We start from the raw sequence: 21,600 nt of genomic DNA, 5'->3' as shown, positions 1-21,600 counted from the left end.
GGGGTTTGCCAGATTAACAGCCTTTCCTGGGTTCACTAAGCCTCAGAGAATAAAAGATGTGCCCATGAGCTGGAATCCCAAAGAGAAACCAGCACAAACAAACGCTGTTTTCATTTTTTTTTTAAACCTTGTCGTATGGCAAATTCAGAGTATCCATTTTAAACAATATTTTTCTCTCAGAAATGCATATGGACTTATCTCATTGACTGAAATATTTTAGCTTTTCCCTGAAAGTAACAGAGGAACTATTGGCAAAATTGATCAGTTACATCTACTTCCCTGTTGCTAGCCTCTGTTGCATTTCCTGTTCCTCTCTTCCAGGAGTTGATAGATGACTCTGTGTTGAAATGTTTGTTGCTTCAAGCTGCATCCAGTAAACATTTGACAGTGGTGATGTGATCTTAAGAGTATTCGTAGCTGTAGGACTACTACTCAACTGGCTTTTCACTCTAGAATTTTGCCTGGATTATTTCAAAATGAATGAGATTTAGAGTTTCAGTTATGCTGACCTGTAATTTATGGATGCATATATGTTTTTACTTTGTAAATATAGTTCATTTACCCCTAAAATGCAAGGCAGACGGATGGGGACTTCCGGAAGAGCCATCACCAAGAGCACAAGCATGAGCGGAGAGATGTACACACTGGAGCATAATGATGGCAGCCAGTCGGACACAGCTGTGGGCACCGTTGGAGCAGGTGGGAAGAAGAGGAGGTCCAGCCTGAGTGCCAAAGTGGTTGCCATAGTGTCTCGAAGGAGCAGAAGCACATCCCAGCTGAGCCAAACAGGTGAGTGATACGAACTCCAATATCTCAAGTTCTTGCTAGAAAGACAGAGTTGATCCTCATGCTGTGTCTTGTGATGGGCTTTACAGTGTATCAGTTCTTTGCGAAGAATGTTTATTTCTGTTTCTGGAAACCTGTTCCATGTGTGAGTTTATTCTTCTTTTCTGTGCAACTGTCTAACAGGGTATCATTTGTCAACCCTAAAGCAGTCAGATGTTTTGGTTTAAGTGAAAAAAAAATAAGCCATGTTTACAAATATGCAAGGAAATGCAAAGAAATATTAAAGAACCAAATTGTTTGAAATGCAAGAAAAGCAACAGGATTCTCCTTTTCAAAATGTTCCTTAATGCAATTACTTCTAATTTAGACTAACTCCATTTTGTTATAGAAAAGAAGGTTAGTTGTGCAACTTGAAAAAGTGTGTGAATGTAATAACTGGTCTGTGATTGCTGTATTTTCAATGCAAGTAAAAAATCTAGCAGTTATTTTTACTTTAGAAAAGAAATGGGTCAGTGTATTCATGCAAAGAATAATGTTTCAATACAAATTTGAGTTTCAAACATCTTCTACTTCTTATAAATCTTAAAAGCTTGATGTCCACAAGGTATGTAGAAGAAAGCAAACACAGAAGGGAGGATGGTTATTTATATATTCTAAAATATTAAAAAAACCTGCCTGAAATTATGTAACATTTGATCTTACATATTAGATACTTTGTTACTAGGCTGAGTACTGCAGAAAACCCAAGGTAAGTGAAATATGCAACTGATATCAATTGTCAGCACTTGTTTCTCCTGCCATAATCTTAGTTCCATTTTTTGTTCCTTAAGAGTGAAAGTCTTACTGTAAAATTTACTTATGCTAAAACACTTTCATGACATGCTTTTTTATAGTTAACTTGGCATCCTGGAAACTACATGTTTTATATTATGCATTTTACCGGACAAAATGACGAATAAATTAGAAACTGGAAATTTTGAGCCATTCAGAAATTGAACTAGCACACATAGCTGTTTATCAGAACAGAGGTTTGTCTTTCTGAAAATCATAGGATTAAAAAGGACCTACATTAGCCAGGGTCTAGGAGCTGCCTCTCTGCTGTCCCAGGGGGTTGGGCTGTTCATTTTGAAGAAAAATCATGTGTCTTCCTTGGGGTTCTACTTCCATAGGAGTAAGAGGTGTTTTTTCATTTCTTTTGCTTCTTTTATTTTTGACACTGGTGCTTAGTGGTTTGTAGGATTGATGTAATAAATGATCCTTTCCAGTGTGGGGTGCGGATGGACTTTGACCACCACATTTCAAATCACTTTATCACTTGGATGAAATGGAAATTCTCTTTAATGTCCTTCTAGGGAACCAGTGTTTGCTGCAAGTTTGGGGATGGCTTATCTTCTTCCACAGTTTCCACAGTCCGTCTCTTCTCAGTTTCCCCCATAGTTAGTGTGAGTGGAGTTACCTTTTCTTAGAATAAAACAGCAATAATTAAACATAAGAATTATACCTGGGGCACTGCTTTGCAGGTAATAGATTCAAATGAATGACACTGAAACCCTCAACCCCTTTAGTTTAAATTTTATCCCAATTTTAATCTTTGCTGAATTTTGAATATCTCCCTCCCACAAGTTGCATTGTTAGTAACTTCCACTGAATACCCTGGTTTCAGAGATCAGTTTTCAGGGTACAGGGGCAGAAAGGATGACAAGGCCAAGACAACAAAATAGTTCCCTTCGAAGTGACTGAAGGGATGAAAGGTGACTGGCCCTCGGGCTCAGTTTGCCTGTGTAGTGGATGGTTTGACTGAAAGTCCACCTCTGAACTTTCCAGGTGTAGGAATTGATGTTTCTTCTACTGTGTCATAATTGTATCTTACATTTGATGACAGGTTTTCTCATTCTTCTTGATCTTCCCAAAGTAATTGACCAACAGTGACAAACCTCAGTTAACTCTCCTCTTTGTTTCAGTAGATGGCCTGGTGTGTCTCCCTATTGCTTCTTTTTCAAGTGATTTCTACCCCCTTTTTCAGTGGTTGTATTCTCTCCTGTGAAGAGTCACCAAAATTCAGAATTCTCATTCTAAGGAATCTTATTCTTTGTTGCTTCAGCTACTGTGTGAAAGTGAAAGTCGCTCAGTCATGTCCAGCTCTTTGCAACCCCATAGACGATACAGTCCAAGGGATTCTCCAGGCCAGAATACTGGAGTGGATACCTTTTCCCTTCTCCAGGGGATCTTCACAGCCCAGGGATCAAACCCAGGTCTCCTGCATTGCAGGCAGATTTTTTTACCAGCTGAGCCACAAGGGAAGCCCAAGAATACTGGAGTGGGTAGCCTGTCCCTTCTCCAGAGGATCTTCCCAACCCAGGAATCAAACCAGGGTCTCCTGCATTGCAGGCAGATTCTTTACCAAATGAGCTATCAAGACTGTATATGATCATCAAATTTATTTTTCCATATTTGTCCTCCAAAGACTTATTCCTTAATTTTAACTTCTTATAAGAAAGCCCCTTGGATGGCCTACTTTAAATAAGTGGAACATCTCCACAAATCTGAATTTCGAGGACTTCCTTTCAATAATGCCACAGAATGTATAGTTACAAACCCTTAGAATAGTTTTCTACTTTTTAAAATTTTCCTTTAATTTGCTTTTCCCCAGGTCCATCATTCCAGAGAAAGCTATGTGATACTTGTCCAATTGTAAGAAACATTATTATAATTGATTTAGATGTCTTTAGTGTGAATTGAACCCAATAATTGCAGACAGGTGAGGGTTTCAGGGGGGCTCCTAAATATATGTATATTTAAGACAAATTTTAAAAATATATTTCATTAAAATATCGTTGATTTACAATGTTGTATTAATTTCTGTTTTACAGCAAAGTGATTCACCCATATATATACTATAATGCGTGTGTGCGTGTTCAGTCAGTCACGTCAGTCTCTTTGCGACCTTATGGACTGTAGCCCACCAGGCTCCTCTCTCCGTGGGATTGTCTAGACAAGAATACTGGAGTGGGTTGCCATTTCCTCTCTGAGGCAGATTCTTTACCAATGAGCCACCTGGGAAGCCCAATATTATAATATATGTATATGTACATATACGTATATTATGTTTCATATTCTTTTCCATGATGGTTTATCATAGGATACTGAATTTAGTTCCCTGTGCTATGCAATAGGATCTTAGTGTTTATCCATCCTACCTATATATAATCATTTGTGTCTACTAATCCTGAACTCACAATCCATTCCTCCCCAAGTTGCCTCCCTCTTGGCAACCACAAGTCTCTCCTTTATATCTGTCCCTTTCTGTTTTGTGAATAAATTCATTTATGTAGTATGTTAGAGTCCACATATAAATGATATCATGTGTTATTTTTCTTTCTCTGCCTTACTTCAGTTAGTATGATAATCTTGAGGTCCAGCCATGTTGCTGCAAATAGATTTATTTCATCCTTTTTTATATTCCATTGCATATATGTAGCACATCTTTAACCATTTAGCTAAGACAGATTGTCTAATGGTGTCAATTAATCAAAGATTTGGAAGAAGAAAGCAGTGTTACTTACGTATTAAAGCAAACTGGGTATTCTGTGGAATAGAATGTATTATGTTTAATGTAAATGTCTTCTTATGTTTGTAAAAAAAACAACAACAAACAAACATTAAGGGCTTCTATGTCAGTGAGTCTCTGAGATCTTCCCCAAGCACCTCTGCCACACAGATGATGGATAATCAGGGAAACATTACACATTCAGAAGTAATGTTTAACCAGCTCTTTGTAGAATGGGAGATTTCAAGTATGTGGTTCTATTTGTTTTTCTTTTTATAGCCACAGGTTTGCTCAAGGAGTTTATTTGATTCTTTGTTCAAAATCAAGTAAAATGTATTTCCAAAAAGTGAAGAGCGTAGTAAATTATATATATACATACCTGTGTGTAGTGAATTATATATGTGATATGTAAGTATGTTACATTTACTTTGCGCTTATGTGTAACTTGCTGTGCACCTCAATATATTTACTGTGCTCTTCAATTATGTATAATCATTTATGGAGAATATTTCAAGTATAAACAATGCTAATATTTTAAAATCACCTTTAGCACAGTATTCACAATAAAAGTAGGTATTTTTCAAATGTATTTTTTAACTAGGAGAGTGATATAAATAGAAATGTTTCCAAAAATGCTACTGCTGATAAATGGCTTCAAACCATCAGGCACATAACTCAAAGCTTGTTCAGGGTGCAACAGCTGAATTAGATTGAAAAGGGTGGGACGAGTGGGAAGAAAAGGAAACTTTAAGAAAAATCTCCTGATCTAGGAGTGTTTTGGAACTGAATGAAGCTCTGGTTCACTCAGTGTAGGGCCAGGCCTTAGGATATGAGGAGGTTTTGGGCCTAATGTAGGTATAGCCTGGCCTGTATAGCCTGAGGTTTGCCTCACTAAGAATTAAGGCTCTTTTGAGAAAGATCATCCTTACGTACACCCTGTATTTACCTACAAGTGAAGATAATTGTGGTGATAGTTATCATAATAACGATAAGTATTCATATATCTAAATGATTGAATCCAGGATATTTGCATTTCTAGAGCTTTTTCCATGTACCCCTAAGTTATACAGGTACAGGTGTGTGTGTATAACTTCAATCCATGATTGGTGACAAAAACATGTGATTAGAACTTTTAGCTTTAAATGTAAAAGTATTATCAGCTTTATAGGCTAGAAACTACTTAATTTACTTTACCATATTATTGAATATCTGTCTCTCCAGGACTGTACCAGGAACAATGGGTATTTCAAAATTTAGAAGCATCATTCCCAGTGGGCAGAAATAATTAACATTCGAAATAAACAAGAATTGAAGAACTCAGTAAGAAAATGTAAAGCCACATGCCAAATGTAATAAAACCCAGTGCCATTTATGTGTATTACCAAGGGAAGTGGGAAGACAAATTGGTCAAAGGACTAAATTTCTTAGGATAAGAACGCATGCAGAATTGGCAGCTAATTATAGTCTAGACATTTAATGTAATTATTATTTGTTATATCATTAACAACTGATGATACTTCATTAACTAGATTAATATCATCTTTTCCTACATACTGGCAGGATTTTGGTGATTGTACATTGATTAAATGATGGAAGATGTTGCAGAACTTTGTTATACTGTCAAATTAATTATCATGTACTAAGACCATACTAAAAAAGTCACTTCTGTGTTCAAGAACAGATATTTTGTACCGTTCCAACATTTTCCGCCATCCACATTTCTGTTTCCCCTGTGCAAATCCTTTCTTTAAAGACCTGCTCAAAATCCTCTTGAGTCATCTCGTGGTGTTATTTCAAGATTTTCTAGTCTCTTTTTTTCTCTGAATTCCTGTAGATCCTGACTTCACTGTCAACTTGCTGCAAACCCAGACATTCTGGGGCCACTGCCATGAGCAAAGCAATAAGGAAAAAATCATTAATAAAAATTTTCACCTGGACACAGATAAACAAACAAGCAAAAATAAAAAAAATGCAGTGACCTGAAAATGATTCACACTCCCTCTGAGAGAAATCTGAGTCTATATATAAAAGTACCTTCCAGCCACACTGCTTCTTCCTGTTGTCCTGTGTACACCAGGGTGTGGGGGACAGGGCCCAGGTCCCCATGGACTGCACTGAGTCCAGAAGCCCAGCTATGCTTGCGCCTTCTGCTTTCCTGACCCGACACATTTAGCGTCATCTATTCTAGGCTCAGACATTTCCAAAAGACTGAAGTTGTAGGCCTGCCTTCCTGCTGCTGTTTTTCTTCAGAAATCCTGAAGCAAGGAAGCATAAGATAATTTTGTGGCAATTATTAACAAGCCAGTAATTTTGTGAAAAGGGGAAGAGAAAATACTGGAAGAAAAATACAAGATGTATGTCAATAAATTACCTAGCCTGTGAACCCAATTTGGCTGAAGCAAAGATGTATGAAAGAGCCGTAATGGGAAATACGTTTTGGAAAGAAGATTGGAGCCAGGCCTTGAAACCATCTAAAGGACTCTGCTCACTATTTTTATGGAGAGCTTTTAATTGAGAATAGAAGAAACAAAACTGTGTCCCCAGAAGCTTAAGTGGAGGCAAGATGTGCAGAATAGCGAGGAAGCAGAAAGGTCAGGGTGAGGCTAGTGAATGAAATGGAATAATGTGGCGTAGGTAGAAAAAGAGCCATAAAGAGGGGCAGGGCTGAGCTTGTTGCAACAAAGTAGGGACCCAAACGGAGAGAGGACAAAATGAGAGAGCCACGTTTAGGGGTAACTGGTGAGAGAATGGGGGGGTGTGGGTCAGGATTCAGGCAAAGAGTGAGTGAGCAAGGAGAAGGAGAAATAGACCCAAGGGAAGGCAGGGTTTCCCAGAGCGGCTGCTGAATCCCCAGAAAGACAGGGAAGCCAGGGAGTGAGAACAGACTGCTGGAGTTTGCACCTGCAGGGTCGCCCTGCCCTGCCCAGGGGGGGAGGACAGGGGTCCTCAGTGTGGGCGGCTCGCCAGAGGGGACACCGTTCCTCTCTCCCTTCGGTCTGCATTTCAGGTGGAACCACCATCTCCTAGATTTGGGATGGGCCTGCTGGAGATCAGGCTGGAGAGTCTACCGTGAGATATAGCGGGGATTCCCCCCAAACCCTAAAACCTATCAGATGATGGGGCTGGAAAGATGAGAGAGAGGAAATTATTACGAACTTATCTTCAGAAGGCGTCATGAAGGGAAGAGCTCACTGTGAACAGTCTGTGTTACATTCATTCTACCAGCATTTATTGACTATTTTTCATGTACCAGACTGTCATCAAAAGGATGTTAGGAGCAGGTAAAGTGTGTGCGTGTGTGCACGTGTGTGCACACACGTGTCTCAGAACAAAGGGGATCTGGGCATTTTTCCAGGATGATATGTGAAAGAGGCACCTCTGGGTGAAGACATGGAAAAATGTGAGATATAATACAAAGAATTTAAAGTATTGGAGCAAAATCCCAAAGAGCAAAGTAGTTAATTTGAGCACACAAAGTTATTCTTTGAGAGAGGGAAGATGGTTCTGTCCCTGTTTGATAGAAAAGAGGAAATGGTTGAAATCCAGAGGAGTATTGCAGTGGGGTTCCTGAGTAGCGAAGGAGCCTGTGTCCAGGGAGATGCGGGTGGAGGGAGGGTTCAGGGTGAAGAGCGCAGTAGTGAGATGGTCATTTGTGTGGATCAGAGTACGGCCAGCCTGTACCCACATTCCTGAGTTTGGATGACAGAAGTCTTCAAAATAGGTTTAGAAACATCTTCCAGGGTCCATGTCATCCCTGCAGGCTTCCGATTCATCGTGGCTATTCTTCTATCTTTCACATCATCCCTGAAGTTTCTGCATCTCTGCTGTCCTCCCAGGATTTCGGCAGTCATTGCTGAGTCCGAGTTCTTGTGGATTCTGACATGAGGAGTGGTTGGATCCAGACCCATTTTGGAAGTTCACTGTCTTGGGATGCCATCTGCTCCTTAGGTGACTGTCTCCACTGTGAATATTAGTCTCATTGGAGAAAAGGGAAGTCCTGCCTTCTCTCTTATCTGTGGATATTCTCCTTCCCAAGGCAGAGAGCAGACATTTTTCTCACTCAGAGTATGGGTCAGGGACTTCCCTGGTGGTCCAGTGGTTAAGACTCTGCCTTCCAATGCAGGGAGTGCAAGTTCAATCCCTGGTTGGGAAGCTGAGATCCCACCAAAAGTCCAGAACATAAAAACAGAAGTGACAGGGTGCGTGTGTACAGTCGCTCACTGTGTCTAACTCTTTGTAACCCCATGGCCGTGGACTGTCGCCCATCAGGCTCCTCTGTCCATGGGATTTCCTAGCAAGATTACTGTAGTGGGTTGCCATTTTCTCCTCCAGGGGATCCTCCCTACCCAGGGATCGAACCCTCTGCATTGGCAGGCAGATTCTGTACCACTGACTTACCTGGGAAGCCCGTGAGGTAATAGTGTAACAAATTCAATAGAGACTTTGAAAATGGTACACATTAGGGAAAAAAGAATATGGATCAAAAAGACTTTTTTTTTTTTTGCTTTGGCAATTTAGCTCAAGGAAATTATTTCATTACCATCATGGGGATGAAAAGAAACATTTCAGAAGGTCCACAGAGTATTAAAAACTGTATAGATAGAGTTCATTATTCTACAAAATCATACAGGTAAAAACTTAAGTATTCCAAGAACTTTTAGCTAGACTTATGGATAGTTCATTTCAGAATAGCTTAATAAGAGTTAATGTATATCCAAGGCATATCTCTAACTTCTCAAGACATAGATAGAAACTAACCATAGCACCCTTGATCCATTGTCAAGAAAAGGACAATATACACAAACCTTGAACTGTAATCCGCTTATCCCTTTAGGAATAGTTCCTGAAAAAGCTAATTTACCCATGAGCTCAAGGCATTAAGATTTATGTTGTTCGTAGTCAATAAGCATTCCAAGAAAATGTCCAAGTTATTAAGTGCTCTTCTGCTTATTTTTTTCAGTTTTCTTCTTCAAAACCACATAGTTAAGGCAAGTCATAAACCACGCACCAGCTTAGACTTTATACTTTATTTACTCGGAGAAAATGATTGTCTTACATTTCTCTTAGGACTTGTTTTTAATCTTTCCAAGCTATCCAATTTGCCAGAATATTCTGCATGGTTTAAATCTAGTGCTTCTTTGTATGTACTCTCTGCCTGTTCCTTTGCACAAGCAATTGTAGAGCTGGAGGAGAGGGGGCCACCGTGATTTTATTGGACAGTCTAAGAAAAGTTTTCTTGACTCTGCTGATGTTAATACTGGAAGCAAAACAATTTTACAAAGAACGGGCATCCCTCCTCCAAAGTTTCAGAAACTGAGAGATACTGTAGATGAAAATCTTGCTGAAATTGAAGTTCCTTGTTTGTGCCTCATTCAGTCATTTAATAGTGCTCGGGAAACATTCTGAGAAACGCCATGTTTCATGTTCTTTGTTTCCTGAACACACGGTCATGGTGCCAGAAATGATTTTCGGTCTGCAAAACCATCAGATGAATGTAAGCATGGGTTCTTTTGTTTACCGCTGCTGTCTGGCTTAGGAATTCACTACTGTTAATAGAGATTTAATGCCGCAAGAGTAACTCATCTGCATCAAGAGATGCCCTAATAAGGATTCGTAGTTTTAAACATACGCCAGCTGCTCTATTTTTGTTCTCTTCCTTGCTCTGAACTATAAATTTTGGTGTGGCTAATAGGTAGATACACATTTAGTTTGGCTTGGCAGAAAAGAGTGGAATTCATTTTTATAATTAATTTGAATTTTAGGACTTGGAGGAAGAAAGAAATACATTTATTAAGTAACTTAAAAGCATAATACTAAGTATACCTTTAATTATAAATTCTTTTATAATTATAAATTCTTGTTGACCGGTACTAAGGTAATTTTTACACATGAGATCAGTTTCAGAATGGATGTTCTAAAGTATTTCAGATAGCTCAAATGTAACAAGAAATATGTCTGATTATTTTTCCAGATGACCAATTTCAGTGCATCCTCATCTAATGCAGACTGGCTTTCAATAAAGATTTTTTGATTGATTTCTTTGTTAATGATTTTTTTTCAGTTTTAAACCCAAAAAGAGTAAAACAAAGATTCATCAAACTCCTGTAGTATCACCACTTATTGCAAATTCACTGCAAAAATATTAGGAATGTATGATTAGCTAATCTTTTATGCATTTTACTATTAGTATTGATAAGCCATCAGCAATTAAAGCTATTATTTATTAATCACCATCAGCCAGCTGGCATTTTAATTATTTTGCATATATTAATGTCTGTGGTTCTCAAGACACAGCCACGAGACACTATTATTATTGATACTTTATGAGTTTCATGACTTGTCCAAGGCCAAACCACCCTTAGAAGTTCAAGTAGAACTTATGTTCATAACCACTTCACTGTAATCTCATTCAACTGCATGGAGACACAGAGAAATACCTTTCTTTTTTGCCTCTTTTAGAAACAATCATAGTTTCATAATATTTCATTTTGTTCTAAAATATGGCCTGTTTTTTGGCTTTTAAAATAACCTGTGTTTAGGATGACCACTGCAGAAGGTTTGTCTAGGGTTGATTTGGGGAAAGGTGGATCAGTGTGAAAGGATCAGTGCTTTGTTTCTAGGAGTCAGTGGTTTAGGGGATGGGATGTCAGACATGAGCGTGCATGATGCTGCCTTTTAAGAAGAGAGTGATTATTGGAAAAAAGCATTATTTGTCACTTTGGTCCAGTTTGCAGTGGGGGCAGTGATTGGAAAGGGTTTTTGAGGAGATTGAGGATCCTCAGCATATAAATGGCAACTGGGGTCAGTGAATGTGCTTAGGAAGAAAATGCAGGTCTATTTTCTAGATCCTCTTCCAAAAGGGAAGTAGATCTATAAAGCAGAAGAAAACAGAAAGGGGAAGGCCTTTCTGAGCCTCAGTTTCCCCAACTCTGAAATGGAATGCTAAACCGCACCGACCTGAGAATACTGTTGAGAAGATTAAATGAGCATCTGTGTTGAGTTTAGCAAATGACCTGGCATATGAAAAGGAATGGTTAGTGACTTTAATAACTCTGAGAAAACAAAGATAAGAATAGCAAGCAAAGAACAGTGTCGGTGGCATCGCTCATGGGGTGGGAGGAGACTGGACTCTTTCTGCATCAGTGCTTCCAAAGTTCCTCCTGTCCGACACCCTCTGAGGAGCTGGTGGGGTTGTAGCACTAACCTCAGGTACCTGCCTAGACGTGGTTGCACATGCCACCTTGCACACACACGGGGCATCTGTGGGCTCCCTGACCTGCAAGGCCTGCTCCAGGGGCTCCTCCCCAGACCTTTACCCAGCCTTTTCTATACAAGGTCCGGGGTCAACAGGCTCTGGCCCACAGCCTGTGTTTTTTAATGGCCCATGAGCTAAGCATAATTTTTCTGTTTTTTTTTTTTCAAATGGTTGGAAAAAAATCATAATATTTTGTGACTCATGAAAAGATGTGAAATTCAGGGTTGGCATCCATAAATACAGTTTTGTACAGGTTTTCAAAACACTAGGTTTATACAGGTGTTCCCCAGCTGCTTTCATGCTAAAAAAGCAGAGACCATGTGGCCCGTACAGCCTGAAATATTAACTCTCTGGTCCTTTAAAAAGCAAGTTTCAGGATCATTTTTATATACTCCATGTATATATATATAGAGAGAGACTCCATATATAAATATATGATACTTGTTTTTCTTAAGTGGGATAGGAGGTGTGAGGGAGGCGATACATGCATACTAATAACTGATTCATGTTGTTGTACAGCAAAAACCAGCAAGACTTTGTAATGTAATTATCCTCCAATTAAAATTTAATATTATTATTTTTTTATTAAAGAAAGTTTTATGGCTGTTGTTCCAACCTGAGAGCTCAGTGGTTCTGTTAGGGAACAGGATCTTTTCTATAGTTCCTAAACAGGACCTCTGCTTTTCAAAGGCAGTTGTTAGTTTACACTATTACACCATGAACTTTGCTCTTTCCTCCCTTACTCATGCAAAGGTTACATTTATACGGTGGGCCCATCAATATCATCTGTCATTAGATCAATGAGTCTCCAAAATGAAAATATATCTCCGAAAGAACACCAATCTTTAGATCTTCAACTTTGCCCTAAAAATTGATCCCTGAAAGAAAGAAAAAAAAAATTTTGATTCCTGATTTAGCTCCAAAATCACTGCAGATGGTGACTGCAGCCATGAAATTAAAAGACGCTTACTCCTTGGAAGAAACGTTATGACCAACCTAGATAGTATATTCAAAAACAGAGACATTACTTTGCCGACTAAGGTCCGTCTAGTCAAGGCTATGGTTTTTCCTGTGGTCATGTATGGATGTGAGAGTTGGACTGCGAAGAAGGCTGAGCGCTGAAGAATTGATGCTTTTGAACTGTGGTGTTGGAGAAGACTCTTGAGGGTCCCTGGGACTGCAAGGAGATCCAACCAGTCCATTCTAGAGATCAACCCTGGGATTTCTTTGGAAGGAATGATGCTAAAGCTGAAACTCCAGTACTTTGGCCACTTCATGTGAAGAGTTGACTCATTGGAAAAGACTCTGATGCTGGGAGGGATTGGGGGCAGGAGGAGAAGGGAACGACTGAGGATGAGATGGCTGGATGGCATCACTGACTCGATGGATGTGAGTCTGAGTGAACTCCGGGATTTGGTGATGGACAGGGAGGCCTGGTGTGCTGCGATTCATGGGGTCGCAAAGAGTCGGACACAACTGAGCAACTGAACTGAACTGAACTTAGCTGCTGACATAAAGTAGTAAAAGCACTTTCCCTCAAAGCACTTCATTTTCACAGTTGGGCACTCAGGGACTTTGTTATTTCACTGGTGATTACATGCCCAGCATTTAGTTCATGGCCTGGCCTGGGCACACACAGATTGTTCAGAATGAATGAAAGTTTGGAAAGAGTTTTCTGTATTCCCTTTGTTCGCAAGCCGCTGAGTCCTCGTCACACTCCGGTCTAAATTCTGCCTACCCAGTTTCCCCAGACTGTTCTTACTAAGGTCACAGAAAGTCAATGGGCATGAATTTGATTGGGAGAAAATTGAACTTACAGTAGAGGTCACAGGTATTCTGCAGATACAAACCGAGGAGATGAGTATAATAGAAAAATGTTTATGAAGATTATTTATTTATTTTTATTTGACATGACTAAATGTTTCTCTTACACGTGTCATTTCCTGTCTGACAATGCCCCAGCCAGACTTACCTACCTTCAGTTCACAAAACACACCTTAAAGCTTTCTTCTTTGTATCTTGAAGATGTTGAAAGTTCTTTTTTTTAAATTAATTTTCATTGGTATATAACTGATTTACAGTGTTGTCTTAGTTCCTGTTGTACAGCAAAAGGAATCAGTTAAACATACACATATACTCATTCTTTTTAGATCCTTTTTCTATATAGGTCATTAAACAATGTTGAGTAGAGTTCTTTGTGTTATACAGCAGGTTATCGATTATCTATTTTGTATCTATATTAATGTGTATATGTCAACCCGAATCTCCCAATCTATCCCCCATCCCTTTATCTCCTGGATAACTACATGTGTTTCCTCTGTCTGTGACTGTTTCTCTTTTGTAAGTAAGTTCATTTGTACCATTTTTTTAGCCTGTCAAAATCCTTCTCTGCATCCAGGCCCTACCCAAATCCCAAGCTCCAGTCGGGGCTAAAAGCGGTCTCTGAACTCCGGTAAGATTTTTCTGTTCTCCAGTGGTGTGGTTTAAGTATTTACCTGCCCTGTAAGTGTCTGTGGAAGCCCCATCACAAGATGAACTTAGAAGTTACCCAAGGACAGTCACCCTGCAGCAGGTATCTTTTGCTCTCACACAACCTAGTGTCTTCAGAGCAGGAGGATCTTGGATGCACGTGATGCTGACCTAGTGCGAACAGCTCAGAAGGTGACTCACTGATCCTTTAATATTGAGACATGCTATGTTTAGTGGATAATTTTCAAAAGGTAATTTTTCTTCTATGTTGGGTTTTGTTATGCTTAGGAAATCCTCTCAGAAGTAGAAGTAACTTTTCTATTCTCCTTCTACCTGCCTTTCCCCTTATTTCTCTTCTTGGCTTACACATCACTTCAGAAGCACCTAGGCACTGATCTGGATACATTTCACTGGGCAATTCCACCTTTCTGCTTTCAAGTTTTAACACTTCTACAAGTAATTATAGATAATTATTGTTCGAAAGTTTTGAGACAGTAAATGAATTGTTGTGATGGTAACTTCCTTACCTTTACATAAAAGTCAAATAAAGGAGCATTTTATTGGGAAATTACTGAGAGACAAAAGTTGGCATTGATGACTTATGATGCTACTGTGTATATCACTCCAGTTAATAAAGGTTTGGCTATCTTTGTGAAGATGCTTGGTAAGAAATGCAAAAATATCTGTTTTTTAAAAGAAATCTTTTATTGGCAATAGAAGAATGGCCCTACTATGTGTATGTATATATATATATATATATATATATATATATATATATATATAAATAAATAAAATGGCCCTACTATAACTTCTTTGCAAGTCAGCTAGTGAGTTCCTACATGGAAAATACAACTTCTGATTTGGGGTCAGTACATTGTGATACTTATTATAAAATCATTTACGTTGTAAGGATCCTTTTCTTATGAATAAAGAATGTGTATACACAATGATTAGTCATAGTTGTAGTGAGACTTAACAGACTTTATCTAGGACTGCAGGAGAAACAACAGTTAATATTCCAGATTCAGACTCAATACTTGGGATGGTTTTGAAAGTGGAAATAGCACATTCCTTCCACTCTTAATTTGAAACTGTAAAACCTCTGATGATTTATCAAATAGTAAATAATCTATTAAACTTAGGAAAGTTTCAAATGGAAAAGGTTATAAATTATACTTAGTAACTAAGTAAATTTGCTTTTATAACTAAGCATATACCTTCATTGAAACATTTGCTATTATCTAATGAAGTAAAGGTATATCAATTGGGAAATAAAACCAAATTGATGAAGATGTTAATTTAATACTTTTAGCATTCTGAAATTGAAAGGGTAAAACAGAGTCCTTGATCTGTCTCCTTCCATTCTAGAAACTGGAAATAGATGCAAAGCTGCTAATGAATTAGGGAGAGCTCTTGAGAGAATCTATTGATTTGAAGCCCACAGGAAAATACATCCAAGAGACAGTTAATTGACTTTAGGTGGTCTAACCTGCTGCTAAAAATGCCAGTTTTATTTACAACATCTACCTCAGGAAATTCACCTAAACAATTACTTGGTTGTTTTTAAAATGAAAAGAAAAAAAAAAAGAAAAGAAGGGAAGAAGGAAAGGAAAGATAGAAAAAGAGTTAAAATTATTTTAAGGGAGTTACATAAAATTTCATGGAGACTCTTAGATATTCATCAAATCATTGGCCATCAAAAATTGACCAAATTTTGATGAATATTTGATATTCATCAAAATATTAACATGTATATTGGAGACTTACAGTAAGATCAGAGAAGGAATGTTTTACCCCCAAAGTGGAAATTTACTTTCAATTCTGTCTTCTCATGGATTATTCCTTATTGCTTCTTTCAAAGTAAACACTCAAAAGTATTATGTTTTGTGAGGAAAACCCATCCACTTACGTAGATTTTGAATGATTTTGATATTTAATCTAAATTTTACAGACAGAAACAAGAGAGAATAAAGGCTGAATTCAAGTATATGTTAATGTTGCATTAAGTGCGTTGACCACGGTGGTAGAGCATTGTTTATTTCCAGAGTTGCTTAAATCTAGTCCAAGTCTGTATTGATTTTCATTTCAAGGTGTATGTGGCCTGAATCCCAGGTTCCTTGGTGAGACTGCCTGCATCCAAGTGGCAATAACTCAGTGATGAGGGGCGTCTGCCAGCTCCGCCTGCTTTTCCAGACCCCTCCGTGGGCTCTTTAATTCGTATTCCGCACGTCCTAGATTCTCTGGCCCAGATAGAATGCTCCGACCGTTGGGTGCACATCCTTTCACTCTGTAAATGGCTTCGTAACACTATTCAGAGTAATGCCAGTTCTCTTACTCTTTTGTTCTGCTTTTATATTTTTAGAGTTGTTGCTCATCACATACCCTGTAGCTAAGCGTTTCAGAAAAGCCCCTGCCCTTTGGAACTCTGCACTGGGTATTCTTCGTGGTCCACAGGAAAGGGAAAGCATTCACCTTGCCTTTCATTTGTTTACAAGCTCTTTGACTAAGTAGTGCATCAACAGGGGAAGACCTGCCTTACCTGTTTATATGTGACTAAACACACACACACCTTTTTATAAAACTTTATAGTTTTATAAAATCTTTCATGTTTATCATTGAACGAGTACAAAATGACTGAGAGATTTTAAAATCAGAGCCTGAATCATATGAGGAAAGGCAGAAATGCATTAATTGAAGGAGGTTCCCAAAGAAAGTGAGTTTTAAAGTGAAATGTGATATTAATATATACTCTTCATCCCTCAAGGTTTCCATGTTTTAATACATTCTTAATATAGTTTCCCTTCTTTCTACCCAAATACAATTGTGACGATTGAATGCAACCACAAGGAGCATAAATATTTTGAACTGCACATGCATATTAATCTATTTTTTAAAAAAGTCTTTTAGCAGCTTGTTTTAGCAGCTTATCATCCTAAGCATTGATGTTCGTTTTTAGTTATGTCCTGCTCACCTCCCTAGGATAAGAAGAAACCATCATTTTCGTTTTAAGCTTTAATTTTTCGCCATCTGAATGTCAGTAGTGCTTGAAACCAGCAATTGCTCCCCAGTGAAGTTTAGTGGTGACTGTTTTTACTGCCTCTATCATTGGTGGTTGCTCACATGGTAAAGAACCCCCCTGCAATGCAGGAGACCCAACTTTGAGACCTGGGTTGGAAAGATCCCCTGGAGAAGAGAATAGCTATCCACTCCAGTATTCTTGCCTGGAGATCTCATGGACAGAGGAGCCTGGTGTGCTACAATCCATGGGGTTGCAAAGAGTCGGAGCACTGGTAATACTGCTGTGTGATGACAGACATTTATCCACTCCACAGATACTTATCACAAGGTCATCAATAGCTAATAAAAATGTAATACTTGGTGAGGCCACGTCCTGTGACTGTCCCTGCAAAAAGCCCTTGGTGTATATGGTCACATTCATCTCTCTCACCCAGTTTGGGAGACTGTTATAACATAAGAAGGTGACTGTTTTTGAATTTTCAAGGGAAAAAATGAAGGCTGAGAGAAGTGAAGTCACTTGTTCAAAGTCACAAAACTGGCCAGTAGCAGAAAGGATTTGGGTCTTGTCTGTTTCCAGAGCCTCAGTCCTTGCTATGGGCTGAATATTTCTGTCCTGCAAAACACCTAAGTTGAAACCTGATGCCCAAGATGAGGGTCTTAGGAGATGGGGCTTTGGGAAGAAGAGTAGCTTACAAGGGTGGAGGCCTCGTGACTGAGATGAGTGCCCTTATAACAGCCACCCCAGAGACTAAAGGGCCTTTTCCCTGTGAGAAGACAGCTGTCTTCAAGGAAGCAGGCTCTCATCAGAGACCAGGTCTGCCACCATCTTGATCTTGAAATTCCCGGCTTCCAGAATTGTGAGAAGTAAACATCTGTTGTTTTATAAGAACTTAGTTTATGGTATTTTTGTTGTAGCATCCTGAATGAACTAAGAGAGTCCTTAACCACGATACTGCGTGGTCTGGGTATTTTTAAGTGGTTAATTAAATGTGTATAGTATAGTGTTCGGAGAAGGCAATGGTGCCCCCTCCAGTACTCTTGCCTGGAAAGTCCCATGGATAGAGGAGCCTGGTAGGCTGCAGTCCATGGGGTTGCTAAGAGTCGGACACAACTGAGTGACTTTACTTTCACTTTTCACTTTCATGCATTGGAGAAGGAAATGGCAACCCACTCCAGTGTTCTTGCCTGAATATCCCAGGTACGGGGGAGCCTGCTGGGCTGCCACTTATGGGGTCGCACAGAGTCGGACACGACTGAAGCGACTTAGCAGCAGCAGCAACAGCAGTATAGTGTTAGTCACTCAGTCCTGTCCAACACTTTGTGACCCCATGGACTATAGCCCACCAGGCTCCTCTCTCCATGGAATTCTCCAGGCAAGAATTCTGGAGTGGGTAGCCATGCCCTCCTCCAGGGTATCTTCCCAACCCAGGGATCAAATCCAGGTCTTCTGCATTGCAGGCAGATTCTTTACCATCTGAACCACGAGGGAAGCCCAATTAGGTATATAATCATCTATAAATACCCGGAATATCCAGTATCAACAGTTAGTATTTCGTCAGTTCTATAAAAGTTCATGTAACTAGAAGAATATTTCATTCAGATTTCCTTTTCCTTTATAGGGAAAGTGAAAGTGTTAGTCGCTCAGTCATGTTTGACTCTTTGTGACCTTATGGACTATAGCTCACCAGGCTCCTCTCTCCATGGAATTCTCCAGGCAAGAATTCTGGAGTGGGTAGCCATGCCCTCCTCCAGGGTATCTTCTGAACCCAGGGATCAAACCCAGGTCTCCTGCATTGCAGGCAGATTCTTTACCATCTGAACCAGCAGGCAAGCCCAATTAAGTGTATAATCATATACAAATATCCAGAATACCCAGTGTCAATAGTTGGTATTTTGTCAGCTCTCTAGAAGTTTATATAACTAGAAACATATTTCATTCAGATTTCCTTTTCCTTTATAGGGAATATATGGCAACCCACTCCAGTGTTCTTGCCTGAATATCCCAGGTACGGGGGAGCCTGCTGGGCTGCCATTTATGGGGTCGCACAGAGTCGGACACGACTGAAGCGACTTAGCAGCAGCAGCAACAGCAGTATAGTGTTAGTCACTCAGTCCTGTCCAACACTTTGTGACCCCATGGACTATAGCCCACCAGGCTCCTCTCTCCATGGAATTCTCCAGGCAAGAATTCTGGAGTGGGTAGCCATGCCCTCCTCCAGGGTATCTTCTGAACCCAGGGATCAAACCCAGGTCTCCTGCATTGCAGGCAGATTCTTTACCATCTGAACCAGCAGGCAAGCCCAATTAAGTGTGTAATCATATACAAATATCCAGAATACCCAGTGTCAATAGTTGGTATTTTGTCGGCTCTCTAGAAGTTTATATAACTAGAAACATATTTCATTCAGATTTCCTTTTCCTTTATAGGGAATATATGGCAACCCACTCCAGTGTTCTTGCCTGAATATCCCAGGTACGGGGGAGCCTGCTGGGCTGCCATTTATGGGGTCGCACAGAGTCGGACACGACTGAAGCGACTTAGCAGCAGCAGCAACAGCAGTATAGTGTTAGTCACTCAGTCCTGTCCAACACTTTGTGACCCCATGGACTATAGCCCACCAGGCTCCTCTCTCCATGGAATTCTCCAGGCAAGAATTCTGGAGTGGGTAGCCATGCCCTCCTCCATGTTTGACTCTTTGTGACCTCACAGACTATAGCCCCCAGACTCCTCTGTCCATGGAATTCTCCAGGCGAGAACACTGGAGAGGGCTGCCATTCCCTCCTCCGGTGGATCTGCCTGACGCAGGGATCAAACCAGGTCTTCTGCATTGCAGGCAGATTCTTTACCATCTGAACCACCAGGGAAGTGCCCCTTTATCAGGGGAAAACTGTAAAATGTATATCTGTATGAGTTTACATACTGAGACTAAAGTCAAGTCACTGTTTTTCTTCTTCAGCAGTATGAAACACTTTGTTACTAGTTGGTCTCTCATTACTCATTCAGTTCAGTTCAGTCACTCAGTCATGTCTGACTCTTTGCGATCCCATGAATCGCAGCACGCCAGGCCTCCCTTCCATCACCAACTCCCAGAGTTCACTCAGACTCACGTCCATCGAGTCCGTGATGCCATCCAGCCATCTCATCCCCTGTCGTCCCCTTCTCCTCCTGCCCCCAATCCCTCCCAGCATCAGAGTCTTTTCCAATGAGTCAACTCTTCGCATGAGGTGGCCAAAGTACTGGACTTTCAGCTTTAGCATCATTCCTTCCAAAGAAATCCCAGGGCTGATCTCCTTCAGAATGGACTGGTTAGATCTCCTTGCAGTCCAAGGGACTCTCAAGAGTCTTCCCCAACACCGCAGTTCAAAAGCATCAATTCTTCAGCACTCAGCCTTCTTCACAGTCCAACTCTCACATCCATACATGACTACTGGAAAAACCATAGCCTTGACTTAGTCAGCAAAGTAATGTCTCTGTTTTTGAATATACTATCTAGGTTGCTCATAACTTTTCTTCCAAGGAGTAAGCATCTTTTAATTTCATGGCTGCAGTCACCATCTGCAGTGATTTTGGAGCCCCCAAAAATAAAGTCTGACACTGTTTCCACTGTTTCCCCATCTATTTCCCATGAAGTGATGGGACCGGATGCCATGATCTTTGTTTTCTGAATGTTGAGCTTTAAGCCAACTTTTTCGCTCTCCTCTTTCACTTTCATTAAGAGGCTTTTGAGTTCCTCTTCACTTTCTGCCATAAGGGTGGTGTCATCTGCATATCTGAGGTTATTGATATTTCTCCCAGCAATCTTGATTCCAGCTTGTGTTTCTTCCAGTCCAGCGTTTCTCATGATGTACTCTGCATATAAGTTAAATAAGCAGGGTGACAATATACAGCCTTGACGTACTCCTTTTCCTATTTGGAACCAGTCTGTTATTCCATGTCCAGTTCTCTTAACTGTTGCTTCCTGACCTGCATACAGATTTCTCAAGAGGCAGGTCAGGTGGTCTGGTATTCCCATCTCTCTCAGAATTTTCCACAGTTTATTGTGATCCACAGAGTCAAAGGCTTTGGCATAGTCAATAAAGCAGAAATAGGTGTTTTTCTGGAACTCTCTTGCTTTTCCATGATCCAGCAGATGTTGGCAATTTGATCTCTGGTTCCTCTGCTTTTCTTTACTCATTAGGAAAGGGAAATACCAGTTGAGGAACTTGCACGAGTCCACACCAGTAAGGGCAGAGCTGGTCTTGAACCTGGCAGTCAGACAGAAGTCTGTGCTCCATGTGGGGCAGTGTCAGCCAGCAGTGTGGCTCCAGGCCCCTAGTCCCCTGACAGCTTCCTGTCTTCAGACACAGTGAGGCCCTGTACCATACTGTGTTTCTTGTTCATTTCACACACACACACACACACACACACACACACACACACAAGAAAAAACAGAGAGAGGGAGAGAGAGAGCTTGCTGGACATCTGTGGGCTTAGCAAATGCTACTAGATATTTCTGTGGGGACGGGAATATATGAAGAAGAGACC

At 40.1% G+C, this 21,600-nt stretch overlaps 1 protein-coding gene across 25 annotated transcripts in view; it reads left to right on the top strand.

The window, feature by feature from the left end:
* The window catches only part of RIMS1 (regulating synaptic membrane exocytosis 1), a 244,073-nt gene that overhangs the window by 168,970 nt on the left and 53,503 nt on the right, over window positions 1–21,600 (top strand). For 20 of the 25 annotated variants that reach the window (XM_070292523.1, XM_069599446.2, XM_069599470.1 and 17 more), the window contains one exon: window positions 554–789. In XM_070292523.1, the coding sequence (XP_070148624.1) occupies window positions 554–789 (236 nt within the window). The remainder of the gene's footprint in view (window positions 1–553; window positions 790–21,600) is intronic. The other 5 variants (XM_069599471.1, XM_069599467.1, XM_069599449.1 and 2 more) reach the window with 1 other exon arrangement.

Source organism: Ovis canadensis, chromosome 9, assembly GCF_042477335.2.
Source record: "Ovis canadensis isolate MfBH-ARS-UI-01 breed Bighorn chromosome 9, ARS-UI_OviCan_v2, whole genome shotgun sequence".
In the NCBI taxonomy this organism is placed as follows: Eukaryota; Metazoa; Chordata; class Mammalia; order Artiodactyla; family Bovidae; genus Ovis; species Ovis canadensis.
The sequence above is the reverse complement of the archived record's forward strand: the minus strand, read 5'-3'. Positions and strand labels throughout refer to the sequence as shown.